This window comes from Lacerta agilis, chromosome 7 (assembly GCF_009819535.1).
Source record: "Lacerta agilis isolate rLacAgi1 chromosome 7, rLacAgi1.pri, whole genome shotgun sequence".
In the NCBI taxonomy this organism is placed as follows: Eukaryota; Metazoa; Chordata; class Lepidosauria; order Squamata; family Lacertidae; genus Lacerta; species Lacerta agilis.
In genome coordinates this window covers 24,356,154-24,378,232 of record NC_046318.1, presented here as the reverse complement: position 1 = coordinate 24,378,232, position 22,079 = coordinate 24,356,154, and the positions used below count along the sequence as shown (strand labels likewise).

General features: G+C 42.8%; 1 protein-coding gene across 1 annotated transcript; it reads right to left on the bottom strand.

The window, feature by feature from the left end:
- Positions 1-1,964: 1,964 nt before the first annotated feature.
- On the bottom strand, positions 1,965-21,232 carry RIOK1 (RIO kinase 1). The gene is made up of 18 exons (XM_033154529.1): positions 21,109-21,232; positions 19,782-19,898; positions 17,749-17,956; positions 15,708-15,798; positions 14,462-14,531; positions 14,335-14,377; positions 13,553-13,645; positions 12,473-12,585; positions 12,265-12,345; positions 11,456-11,542; positions 9,687-9,824; positions 8,830-8,933; positions 8,304-8,410; positions 6,987-7,052; positions 6,101-6,220; positions 5,123-5,176; positions 3,114-3,263; positions 1,965-2,833 (listed from the first exon to the last, which is right to left on the bottom strand). The coding sequence occupies exons 2-18, from the start codon at positions 19,850-19,852 to the stop codon at positions 2,723-2,725; spliced, it is 1,707 nt and encodes a 568-aa protein (XP_033010420.1). The 5' UTR covers positions 19,853-19,898; positions 21,109-21,232; the 3' UTR covers positions 1,965-2,722.
- Positions 21,233-22,079: the final 847 nt, after the last annotated feature.

Below are 22,079 nucleotides of genomic sequence, written 5' to 3'. Positions count from 1 at the left end.
AAGATATGGTCTGAAGCTCAACATCAAAAAAACTAAGATCATGGCCACTGGTCCCATCACCTCCTGGCAAATAGAAGGGGAAGAAATGGAGGCAGTGAGAGATTTCACTTTCTTGGGTTCCATGATCACTGCAGATGGTGACAGCTGTCACGAAATTAGAAGACGCCTGCTTCTTGGGAGAAAAGCAATGACAAACCTAGACAGCATCTTAAAAAGCAAAGACATCACCTTGCCGACAAAGGTCCGTATAGTTAAAGCTATGGTCTTCCCAGTAGTAATGTACGGAAGTGAGAGCTGGACCATCAAGAAGGCTGATCGCCGAAGAATTGATGCTTTTGAATTATGGTGCTGGAGGAGACTCTTGAGAGTCCCATGGACTGCAAGAAGAGCAAACCTATCCATTCTCAAAGAAATCAGCCCTGAGTGCTCACTAGAAGGACAGATCCTGAAGTTGAGGCTCCAGTACTTTGGCCACCTCATGAGAAGAGAAGACTCCCTAGAAAAGACCCTGATGTTGGGAAAGATGGAGGGCACAAGGAGAAGGGGACGACAGAGGATGAGATGGTTGGACAGTGTTCTCGAAGCTACTAACATGAGTTTGGCCAAACTGCGAGAGGCAGTGAAGGATAGGCGTGCCTGGCGTGCTCTGGTCCATGGGGTCACGAAGAGTCGGACACGACTGAACGACTGAACAACAACAACATCCATACAGAGAATGTTTTCAGGTTTATTTTAAAACAGAAGGGCACCATCGGTAAGGTATATAAAACATTACTGTGTGCAGCTGTTTGAGCACTCTGGCTCCTTAAAAGACCGAACCAAATAAATGTACCACTGTAGTTATAGTTTGCATTGCATTTGTTTAGCCTAAACATTGTGCCCCAAACAACATAGCAGTGCTTGTTCTCTGAATTCTGATTTCAAATATTTTGAAAACAAATGGTAACACTTGCACAACGAGATCCAAATAGATTATTGCTCTTACGTATCACAGATCTTCAGTCTGTAAGTATCCACTCTCACTGAAGATGGAAAAAGCTGCTCTTCCAAGTTTTACCATTTCAACAATGGTAAGTCGAATGGAATCCATTTCAGAAGTCTGTTTGACTTCCAAAACGTTCAGGAACCAAGGCGCAGCTTCCGATTGGAAGCCGCGGAAGTCACATTGGACACACTGGCGGAGGAAGAGTGTGGGGGGAGCGCACCACCCCCGGCAGCGCGATCCCGATGGGGTGCCATCGTGGCTTCCCCCCTGCCTGCGCTGGGCACCACGCCCCCAGGATGCGCACCATGCCCCTGCAGGCGGTACGCCATGCCCCTGGGACACACACCAGCCCCACTCCCGCCTGCTCTCCGCCCCCCAGTGCCGGAGCATGAAGCTCCGCCACTGGTTGGACATTCGGGTTCCAAATAACTTTCGAAAACCAGAACAATCACTTCTGGTTTTTGAACGTCTGGGAGTCAATACGTTCGACTCCAAAGGCGTTTGAAAACCAAGGTACGGCTGTACTTCTAACAACCAGGAAGCCGAAGGAACAAAAATATCACATTTACCACAGAAGAATTAATCACAGAAGCAAGTATCACTGGCCCAGTTTGTACATAATGCTAAACCAGATTAGCACCAATGCTTCACCATGAATGATCAAGTCAGAAAATGCTGGCCATTTGGCCTCCTGTACAGCTGCCATGCTATCAGAAGCGAAGCCATGGTTTGCCGTAGCATTATATTCAAGCCTGCACTCCTGGTTTTTTCTCAAACAAACCAAAAGTTCCTATGTAACACTAAGCCAAACCATGGCTTACTTCCTGGTAGTGCAGCAGGAGCATGGAAGATGCCATGATTTTCTCACTGCATCAGCACACCTTATTTGCTTATGCTAAGCTATAATTTGGCTTACTGTTATGTCCAAATAAGGTCACTGAAGGGTCACAAGCCAATCGAGAAATAAATGACACATTTCCAAAAGAGAAGGCAAGGATTTAATTTAGCTGTCCAGTTAGTAGAGCTCTGTTGGTTTTCTCCCGTCAGGCAGGAGGAGGATCCCACTTTCTAACCCTTCACTTGCTGATGAATGACAGGAACGAGGTACTGCAATAAGCGCTGCTGTTCCTTCCCAAAGTCCATCCCATTCTAGGCCAACAAAAATCCAGACACAGCCAAGAGTCAGGATGATCTTTCCAGGCCTGGCTGTTTTCCTCCCCTACCCTCTTTCAGCACACCATCAATACTTTGGATTATGATGAATGGGTAGACAATTTTCATCACTGTGCACGAGACAAACTGCAGCAGTTCCAATGTAACAGATAGTTCTAATTTGTGAGTACGCATATCCCTCCCTATACACATTATTATTATTTACATATGCATGTGCATCTGCTTTGGAGCATGAAAAAAGAAAAGAATCTGGCATCGCTCTGGCTGCTCACACTACTAAACTGCAAAATATAACTTGCGTACATTTCTCTGGAGTGGCCAACTGCCTTAAAGGGATTCCATCTGTTTTTATTCAACCACCAAAAAGACATTCTTGGTGTGAGCTATAGACTATATGCATGGGTACACAAGCGAATCGCGGTGGCTGTTAACAGTATATCCCTTTCACATTGTTCCTTTGCTGGCCACCACAATAAATGGCCATGGGGTGTATTTAAGTATCGAAACAGCGACCCATTAAACCACGAATGGCTAAGGCTGCCCATTAAAAATGGCAGCCATAATTTATTTGCCCTTTTTCATCTTTGCAGTCTTCTCTTTTCGTTTCTTCACGTGCTTTGGGGTCTTGTTTTTCCTCTTCTCTCTCTGAGCCTCTTTGGCTATCTTCTTCCGTTCCTGGGAAAAGAGGGTATTGTGAATAACACGCCTAAGTGACCAAGTGGACTCATAGAATATTACAGGTTTTATTTATGAATGTTTATGTTTTAATGCTGCATAATTCGGATTTTAACGCCACTGGCCCCATCTAGCCCGGTATTGTCTCAGCAATGGCTCTCCAGGTATTTACACGAGGCTTCTCCCTCGCCCTAGCTACAGATCCCAAAGACTGAACCTGAAATCTTTAGCACACACAAAGAACACCCTCCGCCACTGAAGATGCACCCGAACAACTAACCTTTTTATCCACGCTGGTTTCAGCAGGTCGATCTTTAGGATGCACAGATTCTTCTTCCTGCTCTTTGCAGCCCAACTCTGAATGGTCAGAACTGTCATTGTCCTCTGAATCAGATTCTGCCTCCTCTCCGTTTTCAAGGAGAGCAGGCACCTAAAAGGCAGACAACATGATTGCGTCGTTCTAGTTCTGGACTTCAAAGTGTCAAGAAAAGCTCCATAGGAAATAACGCTGGACGCACTACAATTCTAGAGAATTCTTCTTCATTCTAACTTAAATCTAATTGTTTTTGTAAGTTCACAAAGGAGTCAATGTACGTTGCTGAACTCTCTCTTTCTCCACATGCCTATTTATACAATTGCTGTACTTTCCCCTCAGAGAATATATACACACACACACACACACACACACACACACGGCCATAATGACCTGGAGCCCTCCAGATATTTTGGACTGAAACTCTCATTAACCCTAGCCATGCTAGCAGGGGCTGATGGGTATTGTAATCTAAAATATCTGGAGAGTATTACATTGGGGAAGGGTACTCTAAAGCCTAGGGCTTGCTGATCAGAAGGTTGGCGGTTCGAATCCCCGCGATGGGGTGAGCTCCCGTTGCTTGGTCCCTGCTCCTGCCCACCTAGCAGTTCGATAGCACGTCAAAGTGCAAGTAGATAAATAGGTACCGCTCCAGCGGGAAGGTAAACGGCGTTTCCGTGCGCTGCTCGGGTTCACCAGAAGCGGCTTTGTCATGCTGGCCACATGACCCGGAAAAACTGTCTGTGGACAAACGTCGGCTCCCTCGGCCAGTAAAGCGAGATGAGCGCCGCAACCCCAGAGTCGTCCGCAACTGGACCCAATGGTCAGGGGTCCCTTTACCTTTTTACTCTAAAGCCAGGGTTTCCCAAACTTGGGTCTCCAGCTGGAAGCTAGGATTGATGGGAGTTGTATTTCAAAACTAGCTGGAGGCCCAAGATTGGGAAACCCTGCTCTAAGCCAGGAATGAAGAATCTGTGGCCCTCCAGGGCTTGTTGGGCTACGATTCCCATAAGCCCCAGCCATCATGGCTAATGGTCAGAGATGATGGGAACTGGGAGTCCAACATCTGGAGAGCCTCAGGTTCCCTATTCTTGCCTCAACAGCTGGTTGAACACATGGAGCATCAATGAACCACCACAAATCTACCCTCACAGCCAAGTATTTGTATCCTCTCACATTGCCTCAAACACAATGATTTTTTTTCTGTGAAGTCAGTTGCGTCATCAAGCATAAAGTAATCAAGTAATGAATGTGAACAAGCAAACTAGGTATTGTTTATCATCACAAGAAGAACTGTTTTGGTAGCTAAAAGGTCACTGTAAAGATAATATGCAATTTGATTCTAGTGACAGCAAAGCAGCCTTAGGATGGATACTGTACTAGGTAACCATTTCTAAACTCGGAGATTAATTAGGCAAGAGTACAACCTGCTCCGGAAAAGCTGGAGATTTGGAAGAACAATTCCAATATCAAACTAGGGTATCCTGCTTTTTAGAGGAAGAGGCTAGATAACCCACAAGGCTTCTTCCAGTTCTACAATGGCATGCCAATTCATGGTGAAAGGAAGGTTTGCTATGGTTTAGAAAGAAGTCTGAATTTACAAACTATGGCTTGAAATGGGTTTCTAAACCATTGCTTGTCAGTGTCACTCATTTGTGACAAATCACAAACCGCAGCCCTACCTCCAGAGGTTGCTGCACCATGGAGAGGAAAGTATGGATTTATGAATCCGAGGGTTGGGGAAATGAAGGCAGACAAACAGATCTAAGCCATCATCTGCTGATTGTGTAATGTTTGATATGATGTTTGACATGAGCTTATGATTCCATAGACTAGCATATTTCAGCTAATAGAAACAAAACATTCCATATTTACCTAATACATACGTACAATGCAAATTCAATCTTGTGAGAAGCTTCGGACAAAGTGATCTTTACACACAGAAGAATACAATCTCAGACTCATTACCATCTTACCTTCTGGACACCTGATAAATCCTTCTTTAACCCTGTCACTGTCTGGTAGAGAATCTGCATCAGAAAGAAATATAAGAAACCTAGAATAAACGTTTGCATTTATATAGCACATTTCAAATGTCCAAGGGCCTCATATACATTATCCTGGTAATCCTTCTTAATGAGCCTTTTGGGTAAGCAGCAATATGAAGTTGGGTTGCTACCCATTACATTGGCTCAGTTGACACAAAGCACTGATCACTTTTTACACGTCAAGTACTCAGTGTGCCCATTAACATCCTGCTGTTCTGTGAATACAGGCATTCATTCATTCATTCATTCATTCATTCATTCATGCATACAGATTTATAAACTGCTTCAATGGCCTCAAGCCATTGAAGCAGTGTCCAAATGAGATAAAACAGACACAAAAATCACAAAGTCTTTATGAAAACTAAAGCAATTTCTACAAACAATGAAAAACCTTTTTACAAGATAAACAAATAATATTTGATAGAATTATTGTGTCACCCCTTCAGGGAATGCTTTCATAGACAAAAAAAATGCTTGCAGTAGATGTCTGAATGTAAAGATGCTAGGCGCTTGTCCGATTTCAATTGGTAACTTATTCCAGAGGGCTGCAGTGGGAATGCTAAAAGCCCGTTTCTAGTACAAACTAAGCATAACTCTGGGGCACACATTACTCTCAGCAGTGCCTTATCTGAGCAGCAATTACCAGGCAGGGATATATGGCATGAGGCTGCCCCTTAGGTAACCTGCCCCAGTATTTACATTATGACCATCCTTTTTATAATCTACCATTTCTGAGACCAACTGATGCCATAATTGTGGTACTATAAACAGAGGAAGAAAAGACTGAGAGGTTTCCTTTAGGAACACTGTTTTATTACAAGCTTGCTACCATCGTTACAGTGTATCGTGCCATGTTCTGGTCAGTATGTTCAACCTCAAATTCCACATAGTCCAAAGATAACTTACATTATCTTGCTGCACATTTAAGGCTGTCTCTTCCTCCTTCAGCTTCATCATTATGTCAACATCCCTCTCGTAGTTCTTAACTTCAGTCAGAGTTCTTGGGATATACGCTTTCTTGAACACCTAACAAGGCGAAATAACAAAAAACATTCATTCAGTTCTGCAATGCCAATGTTTTAATAAAGAGTATATGACTAGATCAGCAAAAATCGTGGACCTCTGACATTATGTCTAGTTTGGTTCTCAGGAATATGTTTATGTGGACAAACAACATGGAAATCAGATGGCCTAGATTTGGCAGTAGCAATTGTTGTAATTATGTCAACACACTTAGCAGCTGGCGTGATTAGAAACCTTATTTGTGATCACTGTGTTCCTACACTGGTCACATTACCACATCATGCTAAGCCATGGTTTATCACAAACTGCAGCAAACCCTGGTCTCATGTGCCCCACATTCCCTCTCCTTCTCCTGGAGGAGTTCAGAAGCTTCCACCTCCAGTTAATGACAGCTTGTAGTGCCATCTGGACCCACAAAGTATGGTTCGTTTTGACAACCCAACCTGTGGTTAATGCTGGCTTTTGTGAAACCAACCATGGTTAGTGTTAACCAGTTTGCCATACAGACAACAACACAAGAAACCATGGTTTGGCATGATGTGGGAACACTGCCATCGTGTAGTCCACATGAGGGGCCACTTGGGAAGAGGTGGAAACACCCAAGTGTAAAAAGAAAGACTGCAAGGCCAATCATCTCACGGGCATTTAGATACTGTAAAAACATTTATAATAAGGACACTGCAGAACATTGTCAAAGTACTGAGGAACATTTCACAGAAGAGACACAACAGATAAAGACGACGGGGAGGAAATCCAGGCTCTGTCTTACCTCTTCATCCACATTATCCTGATTGGACCTTTCCTCCTCTGTCCTCTCACACGATATTTCCATTGCCTACAGGATATAATGCAAGACTTAAGACCTAAATGCTCTCCATGTAGCCCTAAGAAATAGCTCTTCCTATTTCAATCGCCGCTGCCTCTCCCAGCGGGGCTGTCCCTGTCCCAGAATAGGCTTTCTACAAAGGACTGTCTTTAAAAAACAGATGGGAAATTTGAATTGGTCCAAAATGTGCAGGCCAGACTTTTGTCCAGAGCATGTAACTCTTAATTCTTTCTCAAATTCACTGGATGCTTCTTTCATCTGGGCTCAATTAAAACTGCTAATTTTGCCCTTCAAAGCTCTACATTGTCCAGGTTCTGGTTACCTTAACAACTCTCATGTCCAATATAGAACTTCCCATGCTTTAAAATCAGCTTTGGACATCTTAATACATGTCCTGTGGAAACACATTATTCTCTGTGTCTTCTTGTCATTGCCTCTTAAAACCTATTCTTTTTCTACAGACTTATAATCCTTTAAAGGTTTGACTATTGCTGTCCTCATATTACATTTGAATTTTTTAAAAACTTTATACTTATTATTAGCATTTTTAATGTACATGCTACACTTCTGTTGTGCATTTTATGTTGCAAAGCCACTCTGCCATATGAGTAGAACAACAAATAATACAAATAATCAACTGATTGACCGAATTGAGTGGTTAAGTCTGCAACCTTATATAACTCCAACTGTCCCCAGCCAGGTCAGGGATAATTGGAGCTGTAGACCAAAACAACAGGAGGGCACCAGGTTGGGGAAGGTTAACTTTGAGAATTAGTGTAGAGTACTAGACCAAGAATGCAGACGTTATGAGTTTGTGGGAAAGGACCGAAACAGACACAGTTTTTTTTCACCCTTCGTATTTGATTAGAAGTGTATGTGTATCATACTTTCGTATCTATAGCAGGATGCAGAAGCCCTTGCAAAAACAACATCGTTACTGTACACAATAGCTAAATCATCTTTCATTTATAAAAAGAGAATTGGAAGAAGAAGAAGAAGAAGAGTTTGGATTTGATATCCTGCTTTATCACTACCCGAAGGAGTCTCAAAGCGGCTAACATTCTCCTTTCCCTTTCTCCCCCACAACAAACACTCTGTGAGGTGAGTGGGGCTGAGAGACTTCAGAGAAGTGTGACTAGCCCATGGTCACCCAGCAGCTGCATGTGGAGGAGCGGAGACACGAACCCAGTCTGAAGAGAGCTGAACCTGTATCTTTCCTCCTAATGCTTTCCCATAGAGGCAAAATCTCTAAAGCTTTACCTTTTCAAGGTAAGCGTCCATGTTCTCGTTTGTAATAGATGGATCTGTAACGAATTCAAAGAGTTCTCTCACCGTCATCACCGCAACATTGTACTTCCGGAAAAAATCTGCCAGAAAGGACCAAAGGCGACATAAGATACCAGATTGTTATTGGCATCTATGCAAACCAAATGCAGTGTGGGGTAGCTAAACTAAACTAAACTAAACTAAACTAAACTAAATAAAAATAAATAAAGTAAAATAAAATAACTCTGATATTTGGTGGAGTCCTCAAGAGTTATCCTGGATAGCTGATGTTGAAGCAACCAATCTTCAAAGCATCTCCGAGTTGAAATATCATTCGAGATAACTCAATGATGTTTTTTATTTGCAGGAAAATCTAAACCAGTGCCCATTCAAAACTGTATGTATGAGCAATTGGGATCAGATCCATACATGCAAATCTGTCAAATGACATGGGAGTAAATCGTGCACACAAAAATACTCAAGATATCCAGGATGCTGATGTTCCTTGGCTGGAACTCACCATTTATGTTAGAGCAGTCTTTCCTCAGGAATTCTAAAGCATGTGGGTGGTCATGTTCCACAGACTGGGACACATCTATGATGTACACCTCACCACTATGATACCTGGAGAAGTGGGAATAAGCAACATGATGCTATTGTTAGTACTGCTGTTTCTGAAAGTTTACTAGGGACTTTTTATGGAACGTTCTACTACTTAGGGCGAAAGAGGGAGGTCATTAGAATTTCAGCTAATGTAAAGCACAAGTCATTTCTGCGAAATAAGGCCACTGTATGCCCTACACTTGTTTTGTTTACTTAAATAAAAATGCATTTAATTAATCTCATTTATTATTTCTCACCATAAGCCTGCGTACCAAGGAAGGTGAGGCAGGAGAATATAAGCACAGGTGCCAGAGGTGTCTGTAAGATCCGTGAAAAGCTGGATATAGACTTATAAAAGATACTTGACCAAGGTTTTAACTTTAGGGAAACCTTGGAAACAGAGATGAAAGAGCATGTCAAACAGCTGAATCTTAGAATGGCAAAAGATGTTTGATCTAAGTCTAATTGCATCTCCTGCTCTAATGTTTATTTTTACACTGCAGAAGGATAGCCAACCTTCACTGAACCTCCAAAATGGAAAAATGAGAATAGAAGCTCATTTGTAATTGACCTCATTTTGTAGGATAAATTCATTTTGTTCTTTGGAAACTGCACCAATTTTTAAAGAGCTCTTGTGTAACAATGACACAAATCATCTTTCAAATTCGCAGGCTGTGGAGCCATGAGGACAAGACCCTAGCTCCAGGGCAGAGTTGTGCAACGTAACATATACGGATGAAAGAAGTAACAGCGTCCAGCTTCTTTTAAACGTACAGCATGTTAAATTCACTGAGATCTGCATGAACGAGCTTGGCATCTTGGTACATTCTTCTCATGTATTGTATGACTTGCAGATACGACTCCCGAGCTTTGGATTCCGACAACTGGGCATTTTTCAACAACGGAGCAGGCCTTGGATCAAAAGGAAAAGGAGAGGGGGGGGGGGAACAAACCAGAATATAATCAACAGCTGTCCTCCTCCTCCTCCTCCTCCAATACCATACGCACTTTGGCTAACGGAATGCGAGCTCTGCTGGATCAGGCCAAAGGCCCTTCGAGTCCAACGTCCCATTTCCAACAATGGTCAACCAGATGCCCATGGGAAGCTCGTAAGCAGGACCAGAGTGTTACAGCACTCTCCCCAATTGCAATTCTCAGAGACTGGTATTCAGAGGCATAAGCTATTGGAAGAAAGGGTCAAAGGCAACACCTCTCCTTGTAACCTATTTTCAAATACCTGACTTCTGAATTACTCTCCACTGCATTATACACACATGCACACACAAACACGCACCTATTCCCTTCCCTTCCCCTTCTTTCCTTTTTTCCCCCTTCTATGGCGTCATCTATCTATCTATCTAGCTAGCTATCAATCACAGTTACTATTATTATCACTATTTGTTTTATTTCAGTACACATCTCTCTAATTTCCTTTGCACATGCATCTTTTGTATTTGCTTATACTAATGTAATTTCTTTTTTAATTTTAAAATAGCTTTATTTAATTTCAAACTTATAAAATACAACCATATCAAATCAACCAATAGAAACAAATAAACGAAAAACTAAAAAACCCAAAAAGCATATAGTCTAGACATAGTAATCCACAAAAAATAATATATGAAAAAACAAAACACACAAAAAAGCAAAGAATTATAAATAACAATTAAAAATTGGCTTCCAATTGTCTGTATATCGCTTCCCTTAATAATAAAACAAGACTTGTTATACCTTATAAACTAATTGAAAAATATATAACTAAATAAATAGCTCACATTTTAATATGTCTCCCCACATATATCTCAATCTAAGCAAATCACCAAATCTGTTCTTATACCTTCTTTTTTCAGAGAGTCTTCCACATATTTCCACTCAGCCTTAGATCTTTGTTTGAATATATTTCGAATTATAATATTTGAAGTAATGTGATTTCTAATGGGTGGGGTAAGCTAATCAAGTATGTACAGTAGCACCTCGGTTTTCGAAAGTCTCTGTTGACGAACATTTCGGTTTTCGAACGCCGTAAACCCGGAAGTAAACGCTTCTGTTTTCTAACATGCCTCGGAAGTCGAACATGCCACGCGGCTCCCGCTGAGTACATATGTTATTTTTCTCAAATTTGTTTATTAAATTTGCAGACCGCCCTTTGCGCCTCTGTTTTTGAACATTTCAGAACTTGAACGGTCTTCCGGAACGGATTACATTAGAAAACCAAGATACCACTGTATTCACATCTAACGAATTGTATCAGTTATTCGCATCTAACAAATTATATTATTTTTCTCCCCGTTTTTCTCCCCCATTTTCATTATTTAGGCTCACCCCTCCAGGCAATTTTGAGATGGCCCTGTCTGAACTACATGACAATACAAGAGCATTTATTTTTTTTGAGATAGACAGATGATAGATAGATGAGAAGACTCAGCAACAGAGCTATGAACTTGCTTCTGACTAGAGAGATACAGGACTGAATTGCTAATAAAGTAATTTCTTTATTTTAAAAAAAAATCACAAACTCAAAGAAAGTTTCTGAGTATACTTACATGTCATTTTTGCCAATAAAGCTCATAACTAGAACGTGACTTCTGAGCATAATAGGTTCTGGGCATGGAATTTGGGCTGTATGTAACCTACAAAAAAAAAGCCCCCCCCCCCCAAAAAAATTATATTATCCAGCATGAAGGGTTTTTTTAAAAAAAAAACACTTTTAACACTTACTAAAATGTTCTAAGTATAAAAAGGCCCATTAATAGTTATAGTGTAGTGAGACTACCTACAGGGAACATATGTAATGATACAGAATAAGGCAAAGGTGAGATTATATATGTTCTCTTTAGGTACCATATTTTCCGGCGTATAAGATGACTGGGCGTATAAGACGACCCCCAACTTTTCCAGTAAAAATACAGAGTTTGAGATATACTCGACTGCAGATTCTCCACCCGGAGTATAAGACGACCCCTGACTTTTGAGAAGATTTTCCTGGATTAAAAAGTAGTCTTATATGCCAGAATATACAGTAGTCTAACTACAATAGCACAAAAAGGCTCCATTTATCTGTCAGAGAGGTAAGCATGATTTGTGGGTTCATCTATGGGAGAAGGGACTGGGGTTAGCAAAATTCTTGTCTCTTCAAACCCTAGGATTCTATTTTAATTTCCCAAGGGAGCCCATTAAAATGTTCATTTGATCCACTACAAAATGGAGCACAGCAGCCTTTGCAAAGGTGTTCTGGACTACAACTCTCTGTGCCTGATGTCTGTTGTAGGCTGGAACAGTTGGAGGGCACCAGGTTGATGAAAGCTGGCGTACGGGAACAAAGTCTTGGCCAAAATGTAAGAAAAAAGGTCACCTTGTTAAATTCCTCATTTCCTTTTCTGCCCACGTCTTGACCATTTTTCTTGGGTTTCCTTTACAGTAGCCATGCCGAAACCTTGAGAAAAAACAACAGACAAATGTAATTATAAAAAACCCCAGCATGGAAATTATTACTATGGAAACGTCAAGTAAGCCTGCACACGTAAGTGTGCTGGGGGTAAAAATTAAAATCTCAGACTCACCTGAACTCTCCACTCACATACTTATCCCGATCTTTAAACATCAGTATAGACGTTTTATAAATCTTTATTGCTCTGTTCTCTCCGTTTGCTGTTTTAGCATGATATACATTAGCCTAGCAAATTGCAAATGGGCAAAAAAAAAATGTATCAAGGTATGTATCATCTGACCTTTATTCAAGGATAAAGACCCTGTTGCTTTATAAAAAGAAAACCCATAGTTTTAAGATTACAATCCAAGGAGATCCTATACTACAAAAGTCTACTTAATCCACCAAGCTAAAGGCAGTCCTAGAAACCAATAGGTTCTACTGCCTACCTGGCCTACAAAAAACAGGTTATTAAGGACTAAGCAGGCCAAAATACATGGCTAGCAGGTCAGTACCTGTGCAGGCCTATTCCAGAAGGCACCTGCGCAGAACCACTTTTCTTTTTACGTTTTCAGTCCCCAAACACTTGGATCATGAACAGAAGAGGCAGGTGGGAACATACCTGCATACTTCTGCATGCATGTGCAAACCAGGGCGCCAATGATGCACACAATTTGCATGAAGCACGCAGAACAAAATTCCTTTCATGAAAATAATAAAGATGGATGTAAAGTTCTCACGAAATGAATCTTGTTCTGCTACAGTCGCACATACCAAGCCCACTTAATTAAATAAGATCAACCATCTAGCACAGGGGCTTCTAACTGGCAGCTTGCAAGCTGGATCTGACCCCCCAAAAAGTAATTATTTTTAAAGCTCAGAATTCACAGGCTGAATTACATTATGTTCTGTGTTACAATTACCAGGACCCAGCTTCTAATCTTCTCACAGGATTGATTGTGCGTGGAAGGAAAAAACCATACAACTGCAGCTCACCATCATAACACTAAAACATTGTTTAGTGTCATGTACAACCTCTTTGAATGCTTATACTGTATAATTGTCTGCAGCTTATATAATAACTTGAGTGTGAAATAATTTGGTTTTTATTTATATTTTAAAAATGTGTTGTGTGTTTAATTGGGACCCTCTTTTTAGTCTAATGGTTTTAAACACGATCACTATAGCCGGCCCTTTTTGCGGTGAAACCAACCTCTTTTCCTGTGCTGATGCAGCCATTGATCTCCGATATGACACCTCTGGTTAGCATCTTGAACAGAATCATTCTAGTCCTTGGATCCAGAACCTCAGGAAAGCAACAAAACAGCCCTATGAAATGGCATTACAGTGGTACCTCTGTATGCGAATGGGATCCGTTCCGAAGCACCGTTTGCATCGTGAGCAGTCTGCAACTTGAAGTGCCGCGTCTGCACATGTGTGCGACACAAATCGGCGCATGCGCATGACATCATTTGACACATCTGCCCATGCGCGAACCGTTGAACCCGGAAGTAACCCGTTCCAGTACTTCCAGGTTTGGCGCGTTCGTATCCCATGACGAACGCAACATGCAGCGTTCGCAACACGAGGTACGACTGAACTTGGAACTGCCGTCCAGAAACTTTTGCATTTATTGGTCCCATCTATATTTTTGCATAAAAGAGATTATATAAAATAATAAAAACACAAAGAGAACTAAGAGCATTGGGTTTTTTAGGAGCTAAGTGTTAGATTAGTCCAAGCCAAGAATTAGGACAAATCACAGTAAAAATGGTTGATTAAAAGTGGAATAAGTAAATACCAAGATTAAGCAAAAATGAATGGCAATAGCACACTAAAGCTATAGAACTATAAACACCCACTACAGAATTCTGAGTAAATGTGGTTGAATCATTTCATTACGTCAGTTTGCTTTTTTAAAAAAAGGTGAGGACTCTTGATTTTTATTTAAATGGGGATTTTTTTTGCAACTGCCTGATACTTTGTGTGACTTACTTGTTCCACTGTCGCTCGGTCTGACTTGTCTTTCAACCGGTACCTAGTGGAAACAAAGGAATTTCATGATCCACTACTCTTCATTTGGATAATAATGAAATACAAACGTGTCATCCTCACTACTTACATTTCTGCATCTCTCTGCCTGGACTTCTCAGTAACTTTATTTATAACAGAGTCAGCAAAGTGTAGCCTGTCTTGAAGAGGGGAAAACACACACATATAAGGAAATTAAGATCAATACATTCCTCTAAAACTAGCTTCTGACTCTGCAGCCTGAAAACGCGTCATGCTCCTTATCCAAGACACATCAAGAAAAATGTCCTTGTTGCAATGTTTGTAAAATAAAACCATTACCCACAACAAAGGTACTACATTCGGCTTCTTTCTAGTCCAAAAATCATTTAAACGCAAGTAGTTTCAGGCCTGCTATTTCGGCAGGAAGTGAACAATACAGAGAACTAGGCCAGACTCTCGTAGACTCCTGCAACACCCTCCTAAGATTTCAGACAATGGCAGACAAAAGAGAAGTCTATTACATTGCTCTCACATAGGCATGAATATACTGGGGTGTTGAAGAAGAAATCTGGTACGAATAACTTCCTTCTCTCTCCCTGTGGTGAAAGGGACTTAAGGTTTGCTCCAGAACTAACTAAGGGTGTGCTGTGGGGTGCAGGACCTGCAAATGGAGGAGGGTTCAGTGATACCTGCCGTCGTGCAGACAGAGGTGAATGTGCTGTATCAGAATGAGAGAACTTGTAGCTCTCCCAATGTTGTTGGACTCGCAACATTGATCTACCCTATCCAGTGTAACAAATCATCAGGGATGATGGGAGTTGTAGTCAAACAACACCTGGATGTCCTATGACAGCCATAGTGTGTCATGCGCTACACAGAAAATATGATTTAAAAATAATAGCTTAAAAAGGAAAATATCAAATAAATAACCCCCCCAATGGTTTCCATTGCAGTATAGTCTTCTCAAGTAGGGCTGGTTTTCAGCATTCTGATATATCAGCAGCTAAATACCACAATATGCTGATATATTTCTGACTCTGGAATGTATCTCGATCGTTTCTTCCTCCCCACCAAGATACATCGGCCAGCCCTACAGCTGATCAAGCCCTGTGCCTCCTTGCGAGAGCTGAAAGGGGGGGCATCCTCATAGGTGCAGGCAAGCAGGAGCACAGAGCCTGAGAAACACATTTTTAGGCTCTGTGTGCCTGTCTGCAGTTCTTAAACTCATGCATTAGGGAGTTACATTAGGGAGTGTGACACACATGGATTCACCAACTTCAACCCAGCAAATATGACTATACGACATGGCCCTTAGCAAATACCTATTTCTAGAAAATGAGATTGACTGCTCTTACCTAGATTGATTTTATTCTCAAACTTTCTTAGGGCCTTATCTGTAGGAGTGGACATTTTGGCCGCGTTGCAGCTAGGAATTTGCTTATTTGCCTGGAAAAAAAGAGGAAACCCTGTCACACAATCATACTCCTGATCTCATAACCAGAGCTACACAACCCAGACATCATGCTTGCACAACCCATCCCTTCTCATGCAAATTTCACAGACCATCCACCTGGGTACAAAAGCCCAATCAGCATGTTAAGTCAAGCTCTGATAAACATTTTAACCATGGTTATGCTTAGGAGTGCTGGAGGTGCGGGAGTCCTGGGGGTGCTGGAGGAAACTCTTGAGAGTCCCATGGACTGCAAGAAGATCAAACCTATCCATTCTTAAGGAAATCAGCCCTGAGTGCTCACTGGAAGGACAGACCCTGAAACTGAGGCTCCAATACTTTGGCCACCTCATGAGAAGAGAAGAGTCCCTAGAAAAGACCCTGATGGTGGGAAAGATGGAGGGCACAAGGAGAAGGGGACGACAGAGGGCGAGATGGTTGGACAGTGTTCTCGAAGCTACCAACATGAGTCTGACGAAGCTGCGGGAGGCAGTGGAAGACAGGAGTGCCTGGCGTGCTCTGGTCCATGGGGTCACGAAGTGTCAGACATGACTAAATGACTAAACAACAACAACATGCCTGGGTGGGGAGAGTAGTAGTAGTAAATTTATTACAGCCATTGGCCCATATCAAGAACAAATCAGACAAGCGAACGGAACATAGAATTTAAAATAACTCGACATAAGACAATTAAAAAACGAGGCAGCAGCTGCTGCAATTTAAACAATATCACATCTAAGCAACCCATCAAGAACATTTTAACTCAATTTAGTTAATACATATACAGCATAGGGATTCAGCTAAAACTTAATTTAAAAGTTAATTAGTAACTTAATTTCCTCTTAATGATACTTGGTATTAGTTAAAGTATCAAAACTATGCAGTGACCCATTTCTCTTTTTCTGGGATAGGACATTTATCAAAAATCTAGCGACTGTAAGAGATCTACTCGGTTTCTCATCATTCAATAAATGGATTAATTTAGCCTCCTGGGTTCCGTAAGCCTGTCCTATCAGAAGTGGGGACAGAAATGTAGACCGGGCTGCCGAATAAGCTGGGCAGGAAAAAAGTATATGCTGCAATGTTTCTACGGAACAACTATTACAGTCGCATAGCAATGAGATCTGGCCATTTGAGAGTCTGTTGCCCATGACATTAGATGGAAAGGCATTGAATCTGGCCTTGATAAAGGCATACCTATGTGCCGCAACAGAAATAGAAGATAAGTAAGATGGTAATTTCGTTATTGGTGCTAACCTCAGGTTTGTTGGTGAACAAATGCCACCTCCTGTCAGAATGTTATGCTGGAGATCAACCTCCTTTAGCCTTATATTAACAGCTCTCTTGGCAGGGCCTAAATCCATTCCCAGTAGTTCAGATGGTGATAATCCAAGGGACACCAGTTTAGAATGTGGGAGGGAGGAGTATATTTGCACCACAGGAAGAGGGAGTGTGTGATGCTGCAACTTACTCCAGATCCTTCATTACAGAGTTACAGAAAATGGGGTTGAAAGGTACCTTGGAGGTTGTCCAGTCCAGGGATAAGAAACCTGCTTCCCTCCAAAGGTTGTTGGACTACAATTCCTATCATCCCTGCAGGTGTAGGTAGGATCTAAATCTGAAGCCGTCTAAAAACTCACTTAAGAGCACGGGTCCCCAAACTAAGGTGCGGGGGCCAGATGCGGCCCAATCGCCTTCTCAATCCGGCCCGTGGACGGTCCAGGAATCAACGTGTTTTTACATGAGTAGAATGAGTCCTTTTATTTAAAATGCATCTCTGGGTTATTTGTGGGGCATAGGAATTCGTTCATTTTTTTTTTTCAAAATACAGCCCCACAAGGTCTGAGGGACAGTGGACCGGCCCACTGCTGAAAAGTTTGCTGACCCCTGTTTAAGAGAAACAACAAGCTGGCACCCTCAAGCCACACATTCCTTCAACAACATACCTGAGGGTTTCTTCCTGCAGATAACGGATTTCGCTTAGTGAGCTTCCCCATGGCATCATCCCAGTCCCAATCGCTGTCGTCCTCCTCCTCCTCCTCCTCGCCACTCTCATCCAATTCACCCTCGTCTGCTTCCTCACACAAACGTGGCTGCTGCGTTATAAAGATCGCCTTCTCCTCTTCAGCTACTTTCGAAACCTGTGTGCATTCGCTAAGGTATGTATTTTAAAAGCATGTATTTAGTAAAATTAGGATAAGCTCAAAGCCAGCAACACAGTACAACTAGCTCCCTGTCATCATAATCATCATCTGTATTATTATTATACTGAAACAGTACCTTGGAGCACAGATTAATTGCTGCTTTGCTGTTAGCCATCCCAGGTAAGTTCACTGACTATCTCCCAAGCTTCCTTGAGGCTCAGTGTCACACCTGGGAGACTCCCCCTTGCCCCTCTTGTGTACAAGAAGCGTTACAAGTACCAAGGTTACTTGCAAACCTTTCCAAGGTTCATGCTCAGTAAACTCTGGCCCTGAAAGACTGTGGGGGAATGCCTCTGCAAGGAATGTAAGGCTCACTGGTACAGCATCCGCTTCGCGGTTCAATCCCAGGGACCTCCAGAAAACGTCCCAGTTTAAAACCCTGGAGAGCTGTTGCCGTTCAGTGTAGAAAATACTGCGCTAGAGGAACGAATGACCCTGTTCAGCATGTGGCAGCTTCCTATGCCCATGCCTCCAGTGCCCACATCTGTAAAAGATGGGCTTAGGCACATCTGCTATGCAAATATGCTTTCACACAATTGGAAACCTTACATGAAGAGGATTCTCAGCCTTGCAGCAATGCGCCCATGCTTTTCTTTTGCAGGCACCCACACTGAGCGCATGGGTGTCAGGGGCAGGCAGCATGACCCAACAGCCTCTTCTGCATGCTGTATGTGCGCAAGCAATTTCTGAAGGAGGCTCTTGGTGGTGTTGAAACCGATGAAATTTTGAAGCAGGGTGTAATAGTTCCAAACTTTTACCATAACTCAGTTTAGTTTGCAAGCAGGCAGAAACAAAATAGATTTATCCTGTATATTATTATTACAGTTACAGGTGGGTAGCCGTGTTGGTCTGCCATAGTCGAAACAAAATAGAAAATTCTTTCCAGTAGCACCTTAGAGACCAACTGAGTTTGTTCTTGGTATGAGCTTTCGTGTGCATGCACACTTCTTCTGAAGAAGGTATCTGAAGAAGTGTGCATGCACACGAAAGCTCATACCAAGAACAAACTCAGTTGGTCTCTAAGGTGCTACTGGAAATTATTATTACAGATATCGTAGACAATAAAAAAGAGAAATGCAGCTTTGCAACCTTTTTTTTTTTACTGTACTGTAATAAGATTCAATGTTTCTTTGGTTGTTGGATTCCATCCCCTTCCTTCCTTTCATTTGATCTGCATTTTAAAAGAAAGGGCTACTGTGAAGTTATCTAGGTTGGCACTTGACCACTGGGGAGGACAGCGTTGGTGGCAGTTCCATATTTCGGCTAGTTATCCACGCTGGTCTAAATTTCTGTGCATCTTCCTTATTGATAAGTGAATTAGCTGAATGTCTTATAAAAAACATTATCGGATCATAGATACCCCCCCCCTCTGTATCAATGGAGATGCATGAGAAATCCAGCAAAAGGAACTGGGAACAAAAGTACAAGCGCAACTGATTATTAGGCTTTGCATACTTTAAACAAGATATGGCAGGTTTTGTAAAAACTGCCTATAACTGAAGCCAACCCAGCAAGTCCATACCAGAAACATACGCTTGACAAAAATCACATTTCATAATGTGGTACATGGAAACTGGGCCCAACCTACGATGGGTTAGGAAAAGAAAGGGGGGGAAATACCCCCAAATGTTCTGTGGCTCTTCTGTGTCTACATCACACTGCTACTCTCTTTTTCTCCCCATACTTCAAGCAGCCTCTCCGGAAAGATGACTCTGTGGAGCTCTGTTCTTTCACACCATCTGAAAATCACTTTGACAATTCTATTGTTCCATTACCTGTCTGAAGATTCTGCATCATCAAATTGCCCTGGAACTATTTTGCTCATAATTTTCACCCTGTAATTCATTGCGGCTAGTAGAAGATCTCCAATGCACTCAACCCTGATCCACTTCCTGCAAAATATATATGGTACAATAAGACTATGTTTTACACACTATATATTGCGAGTGTGTGGGTGGGTGTGCATGCCTGTACTCATCCATGTAGTAGGCTCAACCTGTTACAATATTCCATAACTGATTGTTGTCCGATTGTTGTGTTAAGGCTGTTTTATTACAATTTTAGCATTGTTAGCTTTTTTTATTATTGTTGTAAGCCATCCTGCGCTCCCTAGGGGAGGAAGGGTTGGTTATAAGAACGATGAAATAGTAAATAAATGAAATAAAAACAATTATTCTTGTTCTGAAAGGATTAAAGCACATACTGGGAATTAGGCTTGAACAATTAAAGCGGACTGAAGTGCTCCATCCAATCCCCTAAAAACAAAAACAAGATTTTCTGAGATTAGGAAAAGGATGGTGAAATTACACTGGGAAGTGTGAGATGAACCAATTATCAATGGGAAGATGTGTAAATACTCCACAAGCAAATTAGAACAAATGCTTATGTTGCAGAACTGTTAAGAAGCCACAGCAAATACTCCATAACTCGGAATAATATTTGCACAAGCAAATCAGTGTAAACAAGTCATTTGGAGGTGGTGCCCTTAAGGAACTTGACCATTATTTGACCATAACCCTTTTTAACCTGTCAAATACCCATCTCCAGGGTTTGGTAGGCTGAAGATTAGAACCCTTAAACCAGTGTTTCTCAAACGTGGGTCCCCAGGTGTCCTTGGACTACAGCTCCCACCATCCCTGACCACTGGTCCTACTAGTTAGGGATGATGATGAGAATTGTAGTCCAACAACAGCTACCTGTAGGAACCCAAGTTTGAGAAAAACTGCAGTGTTCAACTAAGTGTATAGAGCACAGAACCAGGAGTGCAACAACTATTCCAGATCTATACTCAGGAGGTAGCACAAGCCATAGGAGGCGGCCTGCCTTTTAACCAGGTCCGAAAATGTACGCGCCTAAACCACTGTAGGCTCTACTTCGGAGTCTCCAACGCGGCGCCCGCAGCAGCCAGCAAGGGGAAAAGCGCAAAAACGCACGCGCCGCCCAGGCCTCTTGCGGGGAGCGCTGCTTTCGGACAAAGGTCCACGCCAAGCCCCGCTCCGGTTATGCGTCTCCCCTTTGGCCATGCCTCCTCTCCCTTTCCCCCGGCGCCCTAGCCACTGTTTCTTCCCACCCCGCCGCCCGTTTCCTGCTGCCCGGGCCTACCTTTCCTTCCGCCGACACGCTGCCCGGCTCCGCAGGGCTCAGCCCAGCCCTCTTTCTCCTCCTCCCCTTCTCTCTCGCGCCAATCCGGGCGCCCGTCGCTGCCGGCGCCTGCCCAATTGAGGGGAAGGGGAGGATCGCGAAGAGGATCGGCGCCGGCGCCGGAGCAACGGAAAGAGGGAATGAGTTTCGCTTCGGCGCGGAGAGGGGTGCATGGAGAGCAGGGCGGACGCGCGCATCGCATAGCATTGCGCCCCCGGCCCCTGAAACATTTGTGCAGGATGCACTTCGATGCAGCAAACGCATCCGGAGTTAGGAAGATGCGTGCTCTGATAAGGCCCAGTCCGGCTCCGGGTTGAATCTTTTCATTTCTTTTCTGAACTCAAGAAGTTTTCTGCACGTGTCTGCTCGGAATCAGTCAGCCCGGGCGAATTCAGTGGGGCTTACTCCCTGGTAAGTGGAGTTGGGATTGCAACCGCCCTGAAATCTTAAGACTGCTGGTTTGCCGCAGGCATCCAGTTGGCCACTGTGAGACCAGGATGTTGAACTTAGATGCGCCAGGCTCGTTTGTATGTTGTTATTATTCCACTATATGGTCGGTCTCTCTACCCTTTCTCGGCATCCAGAGCCCTGTGTCGATCCTAGGCGGCTCGTCTGAGCACAGGGACTGGCAAAGGATCCCATGCTTCGTTATTTTTCCGGAACTGACAGCTTGGACCTTTCCACGTTTTCTCGGAGTTCAGTAGGTTTGCACACTTTACACATGGGGCGGGGCGGGGAAGAGAGAGCCTAACTTGAGGACTTCCAAGGAAGCATAAAGAGGATCGGGTTGCGCTTGCATACATTATGCCCAGCGGGAGAAATGCGGTGTGTTTATTCTTAAAACTGCGCGCTCTCCTCTCTGCAAATAGAGCGGCTGCGGGGGCTTAAGATTCTTTGTGACGTTGGCGCGCCTTTGGCCACGTGCGCTTTTA

Coding starts and splice junctions, on each gene's coding strand:
- RIOK1 (XM_033154529.1), bottom strand. CDS start 19,852: ATGAATTACAGGGTGAAAATTATGAGCAAAATAGTTCCAGGGCAATTT. Junction 9,825..11,455: donor TTTATTGGCAAAAATGACAT/GTAAGTATACTC, acceptor TTTTGATCCAAG/GCCTGCTCCGTTGTTGAAAA. Junction 7,053..8,303: donor TGGACGCTTACCTTGAAAAG/GTAAAGCTTTAG, acceptor TATATCCTGTAG/GCAATGGAAATATCGTGTGA.